At 37.9% G+C, this 12,350-nt stretch overlaps 1 protein-coding gene across 1 annotated transcript in view; it reads left to right on the top strand.

The window, feature by feature from the left end:
* Positions 1-12,050, top strand: part of GRPR (gastrin releasing peptide receptor) — a 106,447-nt gene extending 94,397 nt beyond the window's left edge. The window contains exon 3 of the mRNA XM_075198202.1: positions 11,658-12,050. Coding sequence (XP_075054303.1) covers positions 11,658-12,050 — 393 coding nt within the window. The remainder of the gene's footprint in view (positions 1-11,657) is intronic.
* The last annotated feature ends 300 nt before the right edge of the window (positions 12,051-12,350 follow it).

Genomic DNA, 12,350 nt, shown 5'->3' with positions numbered 1-12,350 from the left:
TCTGACCTCAGTATTGTGGTGAACTGTTTATTAGACTCTTTCCCAGGTTTTGTTTTTTTTCAAACACCGAAGCTTGAGGTAGTCTGTTAAATATATAAGTATCATAATTAATCTGTTTAAATACTGTATTTGTGACATGCTAGGCAATGTTCTGATTGTAACATCATAGTTGCCTACTTTCCCGGAATTTTTGGGAGACTCTCAAATTTCTGGAAGTCCTCCCGGACTCCTGGGAGAGCAGGGCAACCTCCCGGTTCCTAACTACCTCTATAGTTAAGTGGCAGCACCAGGGCTTAGAACACCAATCACACGTCATTGTAATCCTGACCCCCGCTATAATTGGTCAGATAATTTGATGGTTGTGTAGAGGGCAGGGCCAAATGACGTGATCCACTGGGCCCCGCCCCCAACACACCCACCTCCCCCTTCTCTCCAGGAGTATGTATAACATAAGTACAAACTACTTCTACAGAAATGGAATTCTGCATTTGTGAATGATAGCTCTTTATAGTTTGATACTTCCTGTACCTATAAGTAGAGATAATCAAATCTCTTTTTGCCTAGTAAGAGTTCATTAAAAATTCTATGAAAAAGTAATATATAATCTGTTGTTTTTACTCACTGACCTTAAATCTACACAATCTCTTTAGCAACAAACAAGCCCCAGCACCATTTGGGAAACATAATAAAATAAGGTGTAAATATCTCAGATCTATCATTGATTTGAGATGTGCACTAAACAAACACAGCAGAGATGAAAGGACAAGAAGCTATTAACTCTGTACTGAAAAAGCTGAAATGTTATATGGGCTAAATCCGCCATATCTGGTGTCCTCTACTGGCCTGTGCTAATCCACAAGACATCTCTATTTCATTACAGTAATATATACTGCTCTGGCATGTTTTATTTGCTGTATCTGGTTTTCCAACATATTACTGAATTCAAAAATCTAAAATAAAGAGGTAATAATAATAATATTGGTAATCTTCATAATTTTATTTGCTAATATACTTTATGCACACTAGAAACGGTTTGATACTCCAAATTATTTTGTGCCTCTTTATTTTATCTGATCGTATATTTTTCGTGTTCATTGGGTACAATAATACCATTTGAGTATGCAGAGGTAGTGTTTACGTGATTTTAAAGTACATAATATTCCATTTTTATTATTGGGGTCTGAAGATATATGTTTGCCAGCTGGCATGATGTGAACCTCCTGTGTCTTCTGAATACAAGGAAATATCAGCCTCTTGACTTCTGCATCAATGTAGGAAAATAATACAAACAGTAAATGTTGGCAAACAATAGACTTATTCCAGATCAGGGTTGGACTGACTGAGTCATAGGTAAATTGTAAAAGGGGAAGAAATATAATTAACAGATCGAAAAGAGTACTACATAGCATTATACATTGAAAACTTTTAATAAAACAAGGACAGTGACCTTCAACAGGCTTAGAGACATTGTTCCCTCTAAACTGAGTAATCTACAAACTATAATGATGCAAACTGTAAGACTATAAATAAAATAATAAGGTTCTCAATGCAGACCTTCAGAGTGAGCTCTCATATTATTCAGCTTTTGTGCTTGTGCAAACAAAACATTTTTGTCAGAATTTTGCAAAGCCATACTGAACACCTCCCATGTTCAAAACAACAACAGTATAAATTTCAACAAAACACAGAGACCTCACCAGTGCCATAGAGATAACAAACTGACAGGGCTGTGGAGAACAATTCCAAGCCCCTGGGGCTAGAGGGCTTTCTGGGGTGTGGGGGTGCAGATTGTTATTGATTGGAGTGGAGTCACTACAATCATGTGATTTTGTGATGGGGCAGCGTCTTTTAGGCTGTGTTTGCGCATAGAGTTGTCAACTATTACGTATTAGCTTATTCCTGTTCCTTTGTTTTGTTAATTTAATCTGAACTAAAATTAACTGAAATTGGTTTATTATTTAGTATTGCATACCCATACTTAAAACAAAGTCTCGACATTTTTTTTAAAAATCCCCCCAAAAAAGAAAAGGATAAATAATAATAATGAAGACATAACACATATTTTTTTTGACCAGCTTAAATATAATGAAGTACAAACACCCCTGCTGTCCGTTTATTGCTGTGACAGGATGGGTTTACTCTGCCACCCTGGCTGGAGAGAGGTGGTAGTACGAATTGTCTTGGGGTTCCTTTTACTGTCAGTAACCTGTCATTTCTGACCACACCTATTGGTGTCACTCAGCCACCAGACACCCTCTGACTGTAAGTGTCAGCTGCACACCAGTTGTAGGAGAGTAGTCGCTGTCACCATCCGGCTCCTTCACTGGCACATGGATTAGCATAATTCTGGGTATTCTTTATGTAGCTGCTGCTGCTGCACCTCTTGGTGACTTTGGCTGGTTTCTCCTGACCACTTACTCTGGAACAAATAAAACAGAAATACGGGCGCTATTGGAAGAGTGATCTCTGAATATATGGCTAATTATCTGCAGCTTCCACTCAGCAACCTGCTGAAGTTGCTCCTTATAGAAATACAAATAACAAAAAAATAGGGAAGCGCTGATAAAATTAGCCAATTTAATATTGAAATATTTAAAAATGTTAATATCATTAAAACCTAAAATGAACACAGATAATACATATATATGACTATTAATAAGCCTAATAACCCACAACTAAAGCAATCCGGAATAAATAATTCAATTATGGCTCATCAGCGTCGAGATCAACACATAGTGGCTAATATGTTGAATCTTTGTATAGAAACAGAATTGTCGATGGTTAATTATGCACATAACAATATTAGTTTCCTTGAATAGACTCCTGTCATTGTGAATATAGGACAAAAAGTATATATATATCCACAGAATCACGTCCAATTGAGGACCTTCACATTTCCATACAGTGTAAATTAGGACACCATAAGTATCCAATAATAAAGAACAATTTGTCCGGTGTATGTATCAAAAAGGTTCTCTCATGTAATAACCAGCCTCTAGCAAAGCAATCGTTAGGAGGCGTAAATGTCCAATGTATATAGTTATTTAGATTGCAAAAACTTAGCTTGTTGCTGGCTTCCGTATGTAGCGCCCGGTTTCATCAGAGGTAAGTAACCTTACCTCTGATGAAACCGTCACTTATGATGGAGAAACGCGTCAGCTGTCCTCAATTCCGGAATCCCGATCAGCGAGGAGACTGTCGGCAGCTGTTTGTTCACTACTCTACACGCTTTCCGGATTTAAAAGGCTGCCACAGCGGACGCTACATACGGAAGCCAGCAACAAGCTAAATTTTTGCAATCTAAATAACAAAATGTAAAAATGTGTATGTTTAAGCCACAAAAATAGTTAGCATTCAAACTGCTGCCCCATTGTTATGTCCCAGCAGTGGCATTAAACCATATTAGCAGCATTAATTCTTATGATTGTTTTAAGAGGTGTGTGGGGTTTAGCAATTTTGGAAGAAAACCAAGGATTTAATTAGCCGCATCTTTTATATATAGATAAGCATCAGCCATTGACTTTATTGAAGAATCAAATTGATAAATTGCTCTACATCAAAAAAGAGCTTTGCTCTAGCGATCTACAGTTTTATAACTGAAAATGTTTAAGGTACATAAACATATAAAAAGCTATTATGATTTATGTAATGTAATACTGATCAGGTGCAGAATGACAGGGCTACTGGTTCATAGTAAGGGGTTAAGGCTGTATTTAGAGTTGATGCTGCTCCTGGCAAATGTGAGAATGTGATTGTCGTTTAGTGGTAAAACTCTTATAAGGAAAATACCAGCAACCAACCCTGTTCAAGACAAGTCACATTATAATTAACAAAAAAACAAAAAAAGCAAGTATGGAACATATACAAAATAGAAAGCAGATTTTTGTTACAAATGTGTCTGATTAGTGTCTATTTGAGTCTGTACCCCCTCTGTTTCCATATCTCTTGTCATCTTTTTGTATCCTATTTATCCATATACTATCTATTGTTCACATCTTCCTATTTGCTTCCTGGTATTTGCTCCACATCTCCTCTCCCACATTTGTTCAATGTCTCTCCCTTATATCTGCTCTCCCACATTTGTTCAGTGTGTCTTCCCAATGTCTACTGCTCCACATCTGTCCCATGTCTGATTCCTTATTTCCCAATGTCTGCTCCCATACATTTGATATAGCGTTTTCTTACATCCGTTAGCCCATATGTGCTCCCACATTTTACTTTTTTATACTCTCATGAATGATAAATGTTTCGCTATGTCTATGAGCCTACTCAACTGCTGTCCGTGCCTGCACCCCTCTCCTCTTGTGCACTGTTCTCTATCGGCATCATGGCCCACTCAGTATAGACATGTTCAGATTTGGTATACTAAATGAATACATCAGCATAAGCTCTCCCAAACTTATCTACCTTTAGAAGGTGGAATTCATTGCTAATAGAGGAGGTGCCACGCAGTGAAACACAATTGACGTGCAGAATTGCTGACACTGTAGATTGCATGCCACCTGTTCGTGCCATCCTCACCGCATGCCGCCTGTCAGTGCCATCCTCACCTATTTATTTCATCTGCACTTTATACAAGAATGCCACAATGCAAAACAAATATGGGGGGACTGCATATCACCCTATTATCGACACCGCTCCTCATTAAATGCCTCCCTAGGCAAATGCTGAAAGTTTCTATATAACAAATGCGACAATGTGCATATTATCAATAAGGACGGTTAGCTATAGAGAATGTATTGAAACTTTATAAAACATATGGCTGCATTGTAATTCTCATGTGACCATCATCATCGTCAACAAGTATCTGCACCTGTGCTCTTGCAGGTACAAAAGATATGGCTCTTGGCCTTTCCACTCTGGTCTGCCTCAGACGCATTTGCATGAACATGCCCTTACTGTACTCTGCCCAAGCTGGACCGCCCCCTCCCTCCCTGTTCTGCCTCTCCAGTCATAAAGAGGCGCAAGTGCAGAAGCGCACAGCTCTGCCTGTATGATGTACCACATATTTTTTTTTTTTTTTTTAAACTTTTTATTTATAACAGCAGATGTATATACAGCACAACAATACAGGTCACGCATAGTATCCAAGTACCAGGATTGCAAAATGTAAAAATTACTGGTGCGAAAAATAAAAAACTTAGAAAATCCACAGAAAAGGCATAAATATATTTTTCATATCCAAGTACATCTTAAGAGGGAGTTAGTTAAAGATCTGCAGAGTATTATTGAGATAGAAATTTATTTATTTTTTTCCTCCCAATTCCAATTGTGCACCTTGTACCCTTGTACCTATCCAGTGAATCTAACAAAACTGTGATAATTTTTTATTTTTTTGGGGAGGGAAGGGGGGGGGGGAAGGGGCAAAGGGGAATAGGTGGGTGGAGGGAACACAGAGAGAATAGGAGGTAGAAAGTTAAAGAAATTGAGAAAAGAGAAGGAGGAGAGAGTAACTAAGGCTTATGAGAGGCCTGGCATAGAACTGTTGTTGAAGCTATACCAAGGATCCCATACTTTGTGAAACGTGGAAACTTTATCATGGAGGGGACTAGTCACATACTCCATGGATGCCGTGTGCCAAGTTCTTTTCATAACACCCTCTCTAGAAGGTTGTGTGGCCTTCTTCCATTCACTAGCTATTTGTAACTTAGCTGCATTATAGATGTGTCGGATCAGCTTGTCTGATGTTTTTGTAATGCCCTTGATAGGTTGGTATAGAAGCACCGAGAGTGGATTCTTGGGCACAGTAATTGAAGTAACCTGTCGAACCAATGATATAACTTCATCCCAGAATTTATCTACCAAAGGGCAATCCCACCAAATATGGAGGAAAGAGCCCACCGCCCCACATTCACGCCAACATAGATCTGAGGTTTGGGGATAGATAGAATGAAGTTTCTCAGGGACCATGTACCATCTAGTGTAGACCTTGTATGAGTTTTCGCGGATAGCTATGTTAATAGATGACCTTGAGATTCTTTCATGGATGAGCGACCATCTCTCCTAGTCTAGGGTCACCCCAAGATCCTGTTCCCAAGCCTGCTCAAACATTTCCTTAGGAGGAGATGAGGAGGACACGAGAGAACTATACAGGATCGAAATATAGCCTTGGCGACCCACACTATAAATACAGTGTCTCTCGAAAGATGTTGGCAACCGCAACCTAGATGAATGGGTCTGGGCTTGAATAAAACTTTTGATTTGCACATAGTGAAAGTAAAGGTTGCTTGGAAGTGCGTGTCTCTTGCACAAGTCTGTGAAAGAGCGTGGAGCATGTTCTCCCATCAAATGGAAGAAACGGTCTAGCCCTGCTTTCCTCCAAGGGTAAGCAAAAGCATTGATGCACCTCTGCGGGAAACGAGGGTGTCTCCATAGCTGGGTGAGATGCGAAGGGTATGGGGCCAGTGTATATTTTTTGTTCAATTTGTCCCATACCTCCAGCGTAAAATGGATGGAGGGCGTAACAAGGGTTGAGGCTGGTCTGACACCCCTAGGAATCCAGGGTAAAAAGTGAACTCCTATATCTGGAGACAACAAGTATTCGATATCCACCCACTTCTTGATTCCCAATGGCGAGAGCGAAGAGACAAGATGAGTCAGTTGTGTAGCTTGGTAATATTTGTCAAACAAGGGGAGGCCCAGACCGCCATTAAATTTAGATTTAGGGTACCACATATTTTTAATTAGAAATGAAGGAGAGACACAGGTAAACACTTGCAAAGTGGTGATCCTTAATACCTAGATAATGCGGCAGCACAGTGTCACAGTGGTTAGCATTGGTGCCTTACAGCACTGGGGTCATGGGTGCGAATCCATCCACTATGAATAAAATGGAGGAACTTAATTAAAAATGCCCATGTACATTTAATCTTAAGGTTCACTTTTTATGTCTATGTTGCTTCACTACAACATATAATGTTATCTATGAGTAAAACTGGCTGAAGTCAATCTGGACCTTTTATAGAGGTCATTTTATGAATGTGCAATCGTGCAGCCATCAAAGCACCAGATGTTGGCTCCTATTTATGCACAAATACATTTGATTAATTCAATGATCTGTGCATAGAGCTTACACGGGACAGTGGCAACAATTGTGGGTGCAAAACATAGTGTGCCCTGGTGGGAGAGACTAGGTGCATTGGGGATGTTAAATATTCAATGCTAGTTAGGTGCGCTAAGCACCAGCCCTTGGTCCTTGGCCTAAACTTTAATTGCCACTTTTTGCCGTTTCCAATATCTCTTTCTACCAGTGTAATAAATCCAATTGATACATACAACACCATAAAACATAAACACAACATAAAACCCTTGACATTAATGAAGCGAGTGGTCCTAAAGTGTTAGCAAGATAGACTTTGAAGTGATCTATTTCCTATATGAGCTTTTCTAACCCATTCCACAAACCAGCAGAAGATCACTCATAGTGTTTATACCAGGGCACATTTAAAAAAACCTGGCATTGATGAATTACTTATTCTTGCTGAAAATCTACTGAAACCATTTTACATTGTACAGAATGAAAAAAATCAGGAAAAATTGGACACATCTAAAGCACAATTATGTGTATAAACGTAGGCACTTAAAAAATTTAGCCCATAAATCTAACGCTAAATTCAAATTTAGTGTGAGATATTGTTCATTGAAAGTATAGAAATTATTGTCATAGATACTTCTTTCATAAGTATTGTCATTCTGTCAGTATCTGTTTAGAATATGTTTCAAGTTAACTAATTGCTCATGTTAAACCTGACCAGAATTAATTTGGTATTTGCATATGTCCTATTAATACCAAATTCTGTCCAGCTTCTTCAGATACAGTAATACTTTGTTTTCTACAGTATCTAAAAAACTGACCAACTAAATGTTTATATGTCTATGAGTGGCATACCTCAAAGCAGGGCGTTCTTCTTTTTATTTTTAACAATGAATGCTTTATTTATATAGTTTAAGATAACAAATAAACACAGAAAACAATAAATGTACAATAACTGATTCAGTCACATACATTACCCTTACAATATTTTACTTAATTTACACATTAGAACTTCATTTTCAGTATCAGTCATGCAACTCTTTAAAATTAATGCTTTTTTTTCTTACTCGGTATGGGTGTCTTATTGTGTTAGCTGTAAATCCAAATAGAATATGCAAAACCATATTGCTCTGGGGTGAGCGGGAAAATTTAAAAGCGTGCAAACAGATTTAGAGTTGGGGAATGGACTCTGTAGCTGTAATTTTACATAGCCATTTAGAGTATTTGTGTGCTGTGTACAAAAACAGGCAGCATTTTCCCTTGCATTGCAATACATTTGCACCCTTTAATTTGATTTTCTTTAAAATCTAAATGTTGGTCTAAATAATCACCAGCCCTAACAATGATACATATATATCGGTGTGATTTGAACAGTATAACCATGTTTTCTATACAGATTAAATGTAACATTTATTAGATGTGTGACCTGACACTTAAGTCGAGGTATAATCCATACTTGCCTACTTTTTAAATCTGTACTCTGGCAGATCGGAGTACAGATCATGTGACAGAGGGTAGGAGGGGGTGTGACGACGTCATTGCATCACTATACGTACTCGTCCGGGAGGACTACCCGAAATTCGGCAGCCTCTCGGAAATTCCAGGAGAGTAGGAAAGAATGGTATAATCTTTTGTGGTCCCATTTACTGATTTTATGTCAGACTTAAAATTTGGCCTCATTTTGTTTTATTCTGATTTGAAGGTTAGGTAACTTTCTTCAGTCTCTATTACATTATCTTTGCTGTGATATCAGGTGAATGCGTTGTTCAATTCACAATTACAATACCAGATGTAACAGAATGCATGGTTAGTAACCTAATTTCTTTAGCTGATAAGCCATTGTGACTGCATCAATCTTAAATTCTTAAGAAATACATTTTCTTTAAGTAATGCGGTTATTAATTTAACACTTATTATACTGTTTCTATATAATGAAGACATAATCTCTAAATATGTTATTACAGTGCACATGAGAAGGGGCTGTTCCATTGAATATATGTTGGATGTTAGGCACAGATTGTCTGTTTAACACTCAGGCTGAATAGCCAGTCATCTGCTGTCCAAATCTTAAGGCATTCCCAAAAATGATCAGATCGAACTTGATTAGATAATTCTCTGTATGCCAAAGGCATTGAGGTCAAAACCATGCTGATAGGCTAATGTAGTGCCACTGAGCCTGATTCAATAAGGAAAGGAAAGCAAAACAAAGGAGTAACTTTGCACCTTGGAAGAGCTATGTTGCATTGAAGGTGGAGGTAAATTTAAAATGTGGTGACAGCTTTATAATTGTTGCAGGGCATCTCCTAGATCAACTTTAAATGTCAGTGTAAATTAAAGCTATCAAGTATTTGTGTCAGACGAGAGAAAACAGCCAGTATTGTCTTTATGTGCAAAATAATAAACTAATTTGACACCTTGTATTGTAACATGGTTTTGCCAAGGTGCAAAGTTACTAATTTTTTTGGTTTACTCTCCTTAATGAATCACGCCCACTGTATCTATACCAATATGCTGCATGTTTGGCCACCTTTAATAAAGGCTAGAATTAGAGTTTCCTATATAAGAAAAAGAGACTTGGTTACAGCTGTAGCATAAGTTGTCCCAAAAATAAATCCGTTTAGAGATAGAGTACTATTTATTCCAAAATGATGGCTATGCCGACTAGTTTTTTTCTGGAACCATTTGCTTAGCTATATTCCAATATAAATTAGATTAAGATGGCTAAGGATAAGATTAAATCTTTTGAGCAATTTGTGGAATAATGGATGTACTATATTTATGCTATTCTGACCAACATCATCACTAGAAGCAACCATTTACAGCTACTCTCTCATTACCACTGCTGCATTGTCGTTGCTAGGTCCTGGTATTGTGATTTTGTGTGTGTGCGATGTTCATATGGGATAATGTCATGCCTTTGTTGCTGCAATTGTTGCACTGAGAAGTTTTGTATTTGGTACAGGATTATGAGATCACCACTTATTAGTGCCTGCAAATGTTTCTTCCTATTTAAGGCATCTGTTCTTAGCACTTTCTTGTCTGGTCAAATTATTAATACTGAGCATTTGTTGTCTGAGCTCTATTGCTTGTTGTTACTCTTTTGCCGAACCTTTGCATGTCATAGCATTGTTTTCTTCAACCCTTGAGCTTGACTAGTGACCTTGATTATCTTGCTCTCTCCAAACCTGACTTTGGCTAGTGGCTTTGATCAACCTACCTTCTCCAGTGCCTGGAGGGTGTTCTGGACCTACTTCCTGGATTTTTGGACAGGGCAGAGCAAGTCCATATCGGTTATTACCTGTACCTGCCGGGTCTTACTCTTGTATGAATTGAGCAGTGATGTATTATAGAAAAGTAACTACATTTCATTACACTCAATTTATGTCTTGCACACATCCCAACTGTATTTGAGATAATGTCAGGTTGTATAATAATGTAAGCCTAACCACCCTAATGTACATGTAAGGTTAATGCAGTTAGTTATCAGTATCACTGTATTTATAAACTCTAGTAATTGAGGGCAAGGTGGTATAAAGGAAATTCTCTACCTTAAAATAGCTTTAATATATTCAAAATTGAAAGAATAAAGCACCACACATAGTGTAGATCTTTAAACAAAACCTGCCCCTATAATAGTGTCAAGTGGCTAGCAATAGGCTAATCTGGTATATTTGATGATATATAGAATGTAATCTTTCTAGATGAGTTTTCAAATCTCAAGGGTAGATCCCAGAAGACTGCAACTTAGAAACAAAGCCAAATAGTATAGTATGCTCCAAACTATATACCATGTACTAAACATTTCATAAGTACTGTTATTCAAAGTATAAATTTAATAACCAAAATAAAAGAGCAATTACCTGAACATTAAAATCAAAACATAAACACTTATCTGTGTTTCGGCTCGGGACTCAGATTGGTGAAGTTCGAGGGGGCTCGGTTTTCAAAACACCAAGCCTGAGCATCCCTAGTATATAGTTTGGAGCATGCTACACTTTTTGGCTCTGTCTCTAAGTTGCAGATCTTCTGGGATCTACCCTTGAGATTTCGATAACTCATCCAGAAATCATCAAATATTTGCTTATATTATTTAGTAATTTCACTTCACCTTTAATACATTGTTTGTATATACCTTTTCTTTCCAAATACGGCATATGCAAACCAGTACAATAATCTAATCCTTCCTACTGTGTTTTCTAGCAAAGTATTTATATAATCCAGGCAGGGTTGTTTGTCATTTCCAACTGCAAAAAATAAATAAATAAACAATGGTCTGCTCTGCACTGAATATAGTTGTACCCACAGAGCTGGCCTTTGTTGTATCGAAGGAAAATCAAAATATGTATCTCTGTCTACATGAAATAAGCACTTTGTTAAACAACATAAAAGAAAGTCTGAAAGCTAAAGCAATATAAAAGTGTCAGGATGTTATAAAAACGCAATATATTAAAGGTGTCTGAAGGTGGAAAACTTCTTATTAATCGAATCCTTTTTATTTAATATTAAATATGATTACAGTTTAAAATAATACTGTTTAAAAACAATAGTGTGTTCATGTAGGATACAAGATTACATATTGTAGCATTTAGGTCATCGTACTAATTTAAATGTTCTTTCTCTTTAGATTGAATCCCGAAAGCGACTTGCTAAAACAGTCTTGGTGTTTGTTGGACTCTTCGCATTCTGCTGGCTCCCCAACCACGTCATCTATTTATATCGCTCCTACCATTATTCAGAAGTGGACACTTCCGTTTTGCACTATATCACCAGCATCTGTGCTCGGGTGTTAGCCTTTACCAATTCCTGCGTGAATCCGTTTGCTCTTTATTTGCTCAGCAAGAGTTTCAGGAAACAGTTCAACAACCAATTGTTCTGCTGCAGGCCCAGACTCATTATGAGGTCTCAGAGCATGGGAAGAAGTACCACCAGAATGACCTCTCTTAAAAGCACTAATCACTCCATGGCCAGCTTCAGTCTAATTAATGGCAAGCACATCTATCATGAAGGCTGTGTATAAAGTTGTTATGCTTCGACAGACGTTTATATACATCCACTTGCTCTTTGAGTGTGAAATTCCATATTTGTAAATAGTACAATTAGTATTGTGAGAAGCAGGGTATTACAATATGATGGGGTGTAACAAGTGATCACCTGACCTCATAGCAGAATTTGGTGGAGGGAGTGGGGGATACATGTCCATCCGCTCCAGTGACCCCTGCTCTGCTTGGGTACCGGCAGTTTCACAGTGATGCACCGTTCATAACTGAAAGCCGAAACAGGGCCTCACTACCCATAAGCCAGCCCTGGCACATGCTCA

The sequence above is a fragment of the Mixophyes fleayi genome, chromosome 2, assembly GCF_038048845.1.
Source record: "Mixophyes fleayi isolate aMixFle1 chromosome 2, aMixFle1.hap1, whole genome shotgun sequence".
In the NCBI taxonomy this organism is placed as follows: domain Eukaryota; kingdom Metazoa; phylum Chordata; class Amphibia; order Anura; family Limnodynastidae; genus Mixophyes; species Mixophyes fleayi.
The sequence above is the reverse complement of the archived record's forward strand: the minus strand, read 5'-3'. Positions and strand labels throughout refer to the sequence as shown.